Source organism: Oryza brachyantha, chromosome 4 (genome assembly GCF_000231095.2).
Source record: "Oryza brachyantha chromosome 4, ObraRS2, whole genome shotgun sequence".
Taxonomy (NCBI): Eukaryota; Viridiplantae; Streptophyta; class Magnoliopsida; order Poales; family Poaceae; genus Oryza; species Oryza brachyantha.
Genome location: NC_023166.2, coordinates 3,242,044 through 3,249,799, shown reverse-complemented (window position 1 = coordinate 3,249,799; position 7,756 = coordinate 3,242,044). Strand labels below are relative to the sequence as shown.

The 7,756-nt window shown below is 39.3% G+C and overlaps 1 protein-coding gene across 1 annotated transcript; it reads left to right on the top strand.

The window, feature by feature from the left end:
- The first annotated feature begins 3,396 nt into the window (after window positions 1-3,396).
- LOC102722289 (G-type lectin S-receptor-like serine/threonine-protein kinase LECRK2) lies at window positions 3,397-6,047 on the top strand. The gene has a single exon (XM_006652043.3). The coding sequence runs from the start codon at window positions 3,397-3,399 to the stop codon at window positions 5,833-5,835; it is 2,439 nt and encodes an 812-aa protein (XP_006652106.1). The 3' UTR covers window positions 5,836-6,047.
- Window positions 6,048-7,756: the final 1,709 nt, after the last annotated feature.

Sequence of the window (7,756 nt, the reverse complement as noted above, 5' to 3'; positions counted from 1 at the left end):
GTTGTAAAATAGATTAAGATAATTTTTAAAGAAACTTTCTATGAAAAATTTTCATAAAAATATACCGTCTAGCACTTCGAGAAACATGTGTGCAGAAAACATAGAAAACGAGGGAATCTACGTTAGTTTGACAACCAAACGCGGCTAAGTCTACTGACAAATCGTGTTGACTGAGCTGTACAAAATGCAGGCAAAACAAGGGCCCGTTTAGTTCCCAATTTTTTTCCCCAAAGACATCACACCGAATCTTCGGACACCTAAACAGAGCATTAAACATAGATAAAAAACTAATTATACGGTTAGGGGAGAGAATCGTCAGCAAATCCATGATTAGCCTTATGTGCTACACCAACCCAGATGTGCTAATGATTGATTAATTAGGCTCAAAAGATTCATCTTACGGTTCCAGGCGAGCTATGAAATTCATTTTTCTATTCGTGTCTAAAAACCTCTTCTAACATAAGGTCAAACATCCGAAATGACACCATAAAATTTTCTTTTCGCGAAATAAACAGGGGCAAAATTCTGTTCAGGTGCTGGGGAAGAAGCCAGAATGTACGCCAAGATCACATTAATAAATTTCAATCAGGTCTTTTTCCCACATGCATCGAACTGCTAGATTGGAAAGCTTTCGCCAATTGTCGCCAAACAAGACTTGGTAAATGGCTTTTCTCATTAATTCTCTGAAGGAGAAAAAACATATATTCCAAAGAAATTTGAGAAAATAATGTACCCACAGGAAATCTCCATAGATTTTGCAAAGGAATTTGATATAGTACGTACTACCTCCGTTCCGTTTCATATTGTAAAACTTTATAGCCTTGCCTAAATTCATCAATTGATGAATGTATATAATATATATATGTCTAGATTTATTAGTATCTATATAAATATAAACAATGTTAGAAAGTGTTACGTTTTGGAACCCCATGGAATAGCTGCTAATTTCGATCTTCTTGAATACTTTAACTTTTGACTATCCGGACTGTTAGTTACTACCTCCGTTTCATAATGTAAGATGTTTGATTTTTTAAGTTGTCATGTTTGACCATTCGTCTTATTCGAAAATTTAATACAAATATAAAAAATAAAAGTCGTGCTTAAAGTTTTTTTATAATAAAGTATGTCACAAGTAAAATAAATGATATTTCCATAATTTTTTGAATAATACAAATGATTAAACATTGTAACAAAAAATCAAACATCTTAAGTTAGGCCTTCTTTAGTTCTCAAAAAAAATTTTCAAAAACATCACATCGAATTTTTGGACACCTGAATAAAGCATTAAATATAGATGAACCAAAAAACTAATTGCACACTTATGTAAGAAATCTTGAGACGAATCTTTTAAGGCTAATAAGTCCATGATTAGTCATAAGTGCTACAGTAACCAATATGTGCTAATGACGGATTAATTAGGCTCAAAAGATTCGTCTCGGCTAGCCATAAAATTCGTTTTTTCATTCGTGTCCGAAAACTCTTTTCGATCAAACGTTCGATGTGATGTTTTTGCCAAAATAATTTTGACAACTAAACACCACCTCAGAATATCGAAATAAAACCGCAGACATCCACAGAAACTGAAAGAGAGACGTCTTTTGTCCCGTCAAACAAGCAACTGTACATTCTAAAATTCGTCTTGACATGATGTGGACCGCCTTGGAAGACTAGAAGACTTCTGCAACCCAAGCTTGGCATCATACTATACTGCCAAAGTACTCATGACAAGTGCAATGTTGGAAAATGTTGTGGCAACAAGAATACTATACAAGCCCCCAGGCAAGACATATATCTCCATTTTTTCTGTCTTTGTTTCTGTTTATAAACGAAATTTGAATTTTCAACCTTAAATTTAGAATTTATTTTAGAGTTTTTTTATATTGACTTTTATATTGCTGCTAATATGTATATAAAAGTTTTATTCACAAATATATCTCTGTAAGAAAGCCAAACAATCACCCTCTACTAAGTGCTTAGCTGCTACTCGAAGTGACTTATTTACATGGCCATGAAATCACGGGCCAAAAAAGTAAGCACTTTTATATCATGTAAGAAAAAATGTATGGAAATAAATTGCAAGGTCAAGGCAACTCCAAGATGCTAGGAGACGTGATAGTCACCTTGTATCTAGAAGGCCCTAATCAAGACCACTTGATCTCACATGTGAGTCTACCATTGTGCAGAACACACATGACATTTTGGCCGCGTTCTTTCGCCGCAGGTAAGTTAATTTACCTCATTTTCCACGTGCACGCTTTCCGAACTGCTAAACGGTGTATTTTTTTAAAAAAAATTCTATATAAAAGTTGTTTTAAAAAATCATATTAATCTATTTTATATTTTTCTAATAATTAATAATTAATTAATCATATACTAATCTGTTACTACTTTTTCGTGCCAGAGTAAGTCTTGCCATCCATGTGAACCACGGTGAAAATATAGTTGCAATGAGGCCACGTTCGTTCGGTAGAGGAAGTAACCCAGATTGTTTCATTTTTCCACAAGTACGCTCTCCAACTATTAAACGGTGTGTTTTTATAAAAAAATTGTACAGAAAGTTACTTCAAAAAATCATATAAATCTATTTTTTATTTTAATAATTAATAATTAATTAATTATATACTATTCTATTACTACGTTTTTCGCACGTGGTTACTTGTCTAACTACGGAACGCAGCCTGACTCTTATCATTTTGTCGATTTCATGTTTTGTAGACACATTAATTGTTTAATGTACTTCGAAAACGAACAATGCAGTGTCAAATTCCTGACTCTCTTTTTAACCAATACTTGGGTCTTTTGATTACAGGCACAAGGTCCATGACCAACAGAGATCACAGCGGACAATGAAGAGTGGTATGCACGCCTCCTCTCAACATTGAGAATAGGGCTATTTATGCATTACTAGTATTCAATGGATGTAGATAATTTAGTGTTTCCTGCTTAATGCAAACAAATTACTAAGGTCAGCAAATTAAGGAGGTTCTGACTGTGTCAAACCTGAGTAATTAGCTAGTGATTGTACAATGTATTACCAATAGCAGATTCTAGCTGGCTTAACCATGGCCATAAGCTGGCCAACTGTTCTTCAGAAACGCGGTTTTGGAAAGATCAACAGCGATATCCTTTATCTCCTTCATCCAAGTAATCAGTGCAATTAAAGTCTGTCCTTTTCTAAAGTACTGATTTGGAATTGCATTTGACCGGGTTCCGCCTTACTTTTCTGTCCCTGGGAAACTTCCTGGAAATTAACTAATTTCGATTTAACAGAGAGCAGTACATATATATGTCATTAGTCAAGTGTGGAAGACGATCAGCACTGATGGACGCCATTCTCCCAAGGGGTATAAGTTTATCACCATCATCAGTAGCATCGAACAATTGAGCAACACATCAATGGCGAGGCTTCACCTCTTCTTGCTCTTCCTGCAACTCCTGCTGCTATGCTGCACGACATCTACCCAAGCTCAGACAAACATCACCACAGGCTCGTCTTTGACACCCCAAGGGGCCAACACCTCATGGGTCTCGGCCTCTACCGATTTTGCATTTGGTTTCAGGCCGGTAGAGGGAAACTCCTCCTCTTACCTCCTTGCTATATGGTTCAACAATATCGCCGAAAAGACCGTCGTTTGGTATGCCAAGACAAGCTCCAATGGGCAAGAAGATACAGTACCAGTACAAGTGCCATCTGGCTCTACCCTAAAGCTCGCTGACGGATCACTCTCTCTTCGGGATCCCTCTGGCAACGAGGTATGGAATCCACAAGTTATTGGTGTGGGCTATGCGAGAATGCTCGACACCGGTAATTTCATGCTTCTAGGCACAGATGGCACAACCAAGTGGAAGTCCTTCGGTTCCCCATCTGATACCATCCTACCCACACAAGTGCTCCCACTGGAGACGGCACTCCACAGCCGTCTCCTTGTCACAGACTACTCCAATGGCCGGTTTCAGCTAAGTGTTCAAAAAGACGGTAATCTTGTCATGTATCAAGTTGCAGTGCCTTCTGTATACTCGCATGATCCATACTGGGCCAGTAGCACAGTGGGTAATGGCTCACAGCTGGTGTTCAATGGAACTGGAAGGATATATTTCAGTTTGATTAACGGCACGCAGGTAAATATCACTTCTGCAGGGGTGGACTCCATGGGTGATTTCTTCCACCGTGCAACGCTCGATACAGATGGTGTGTTCCGGCAATATGTTTACCCAAAGAGCATACAGGCTAGGCGCTTGTGGCAGCAGGAATGGAGAGCGGTGGATGCACTTCCCGGAAACATATGCCAGGCAATACTGACAGAGGTGGGCAGTGGTGTATGCGGCTTCAACAGTTACTGCACCTTTGATGGCACCAAGAACATGACAAGCTGTTCATGCCCACAGAGGTACAAGTTCTTCGACGAGGAGAGGAAATACAGAGGCTGCAGGCCAGATTTTGTGCCACAAAGCTGTGATCTGGATGCAGCAGCAGCGATGGATCAGTATGAGATGACACCAATCAATCGTGTTGACTGGCCTCTCTCGGACTATGAGCAGTACAGCCCCATAGATGAGACCGAGTGCCGACGGCTGTGCGTGATTGATTGCTTCTGTGCCATTGCTGTGTTAGATAAATCCACAAACACTTGTTGGAAGAAAAAGCTGCCTTTATCGAATGGGAAAATGGATGACAGTGTACAGAGGACGGTGTTTCTTAAGTTACCGAGGAGCACCAATTCACCCTCCATGCTCAGCAGCGGCTCAAACAAGTGGAAGAAGGACAAAAAGTATTGGATTCTAGGGAGTTCATTATTCTTTGGAACCTCTCTATTGGTGAACTTCCTCCTTGTCTCTGTTCTTCTTTTTGGTACTTATTGTAGTATAATCTCAAGGAAGAAAATCCAGGAACTGCAATCATTGCATAATTGTGGGTTACCTCCAAAGATTTTCACATACAACGAGCTAGAAAAGGCAACTGGTGGTTTCAATGAGGTACTTGGCACAGGAGCCTCTGGTGTTGTGTACAAAGGACAGCTGCAAGATGAACATGGGATCAACATCGCAGTCAAGAAAATCGAGAAGCTTCAGCAGGAGGCAGAAAAGGAGTTCTTGGTGGAAGTCCAAACCATTGGGCAGACATTCCACAGGAACTTAGTCAGGCTGCTTGGCTTTTGCAACGAGGGAACTGAAAGACTGCTAGTGTATGAGTTCATGAGCAAGGGCTCACTCAACACATTCCTTTTTAGTGATAATCGTCCACATTGGAGCATCCGTGTTCAAGTTGCACTTGGGGTGGCAAGAGGGCTGCTCTACTTACATGAGGAGTGTAATAAGCAAATCATCCATTGCGACATGAAACCGCAGAACATCCTTCTCGACAATAACTTCGCCGCAAAGATTTCAGATTTTGGGCTAGCAAAGCTTCTTCAGTTGAATCAGACACAAACAAACACCGGCATTCGGGGTACTCGAGGATATGTTGCCCCTGAATGGTTCAAGAACATAGGGATCACTTCCAAGGTTGATGTTTATAGCTTTGGGGTGATCCTTCTTGAGATCGTGTGCTGTCGGCAGAATGTTGTGTTGGAAGCCATGGATGAGGAGAAGGCAATACTAACCTATTGGGCAAATGATTGCTACAGGTGTGGCAGAATTGACTTGCTGGTAGAGGGTGATGATGAAGCCATCTTCAACATAAAGAAGGTAGAACGCTTCGTTGCTGTGGCACTTTGGTGCCTCCAGGAGGAGCCAACGATGCGGCCAACCATGCTTAAGGTCACGCAAATGCTTGATGGAGCAGTCCAAATCCCAACACCTCCTGACCCTTCATCATATATTAGTTCACTTCCATAAGAGCAGCCTTCGTGTAAAAAAAAATACAAATTTGAAGCAAGAGTCATGATGAGTCATGGTATTTAGGCACTAATGCTTACCAGCAACAAATATAATCACTATTGCTTAGCATGAAAGATAAAGATACATGCATGTCACTTTATGTATGCGACTATGAATCTTTCTGAGCCAAACATTTTCATACCAAAAGAGATGGTATTACATATCTTTGACCATGAACTGATATCATCTCTTCTATAATTATATGGTTTTTCCTATTGGAATCAAATATAAAGAATGTAGTGTTCTCTTGATTCATCTATGAACCCATGCATATGTTTTTTTATGGGCAATTTTAAGGTGCTCCACTTACCTCCCAAGAGGTAAATTAATCCTAGCCAACCATTGTCTAGGGACAGTTTAGCAACAAAATTATATTCATGTTTGGCATGTTTTGTATAGTTGTCACAAGAACTTAAAAAAGCAACGGGATAAAGGATTGCGTTAATGTTGCATGAGAGTTGAATGATTGCATGCAATGGTAATAAAGCATTTTTAGGACTAACTGTCATATTATAAAATTAAAGTATTAAACACTTTGATATAATAAATAAAATGCAAAGTACAATTATTTGCTTATTTAACTGAATTCCGTTACCATTGCTAAAGTTTAAACTTAGGATTTTAAGTTTATAGCAGGTATATTGGAAAATTCAAGTTTGCATTTATCAACTTTTTTTGCACTATTTGAAAATAAATTTATTTATGTTACTATATATTGTAGATTATCTAGATGTTTCAAAACATCACTAAATTTATGTTATATCACGTTTGTTCCCAAAATATTACTTGTTCTTCAGCTATCAATGGTTCAGATTTTTGATAAATTTATACTATTTTTTCTTGATGTTTGGTGTTTACGTTTGTCAGCATATATATTCTATATATATGCCAATCAAAAGTTTCTATACTAATTTAGGTATAAAATTGTATTAAATAGAATACCAATTGTCACGCCCAGAAATTTACACCAAATTTCTGAACAATAGCATGTATTAAATCTCGGTCCAGGCATCAGCCCGAGTACACACTATGACAAATTAATACACAGTTCCACGACTTAAAAACAAATAAAAACAATTATCTATCGAAATGCAGCGGAAAAGGAAAACAAACTAAACCATCTAATCTTCAGCTTCAGCTGGCGAAGACGGCTCCACACCACAGGCACTCTCGACGGCGGACTGAACCTTACTTCAACCTTCGGAACAACCTTCTTCTGACACAGGCTCTGGCACTTGCTCTGGTGGGGGAAAATTAAGCAAGGCTGAGTACAAACCACCGTACTCAACAAGTAACACCCAAGAGAGGGAGAATAATGAATGCAACAGGGTATCAAGGATAGGCTAAGGTTAACTTGCACAAAAGCTGCAGTAATTTAGCAAAACAGTAGATAAAATAGACTGAAATAAAAGTAAAGTAAACATTTAAAATAAACATCCACTGTCCAACGTTACACCACGTTGCAACAGGCCCAGACCGCTGTCGAACGTTACACCACGTAGCGACAGGGTCAACCCTCTGTCCAACGTTAAACCACGTTGCGACAGACCCAAACCACTGCCAACGTTACGCCACATTGCGCAGGGTCAAACCAGTTCCAAGATTAATAAAATTATTAAAGGGGTTCAACTAATCCCAGTGAATCTGTCAGTTCGCCCAATAACCGCGGGCACGGCTATTCGAATAGTTTTACTCTGCAGAGGTGTACAACTTTACCCACAAGACATGGCTGCCAAGCATGTTACCATGCCCCAACGTATCACCACGATACCTCAGTACGGAAACCATGATAAGACCTTTCACCCAGCCCTCCCTAGACAATCGCACCACATTTCAGGTTTCACCCCCTCCTTTACACCAAGTCGGGCAGTCCCCTCTT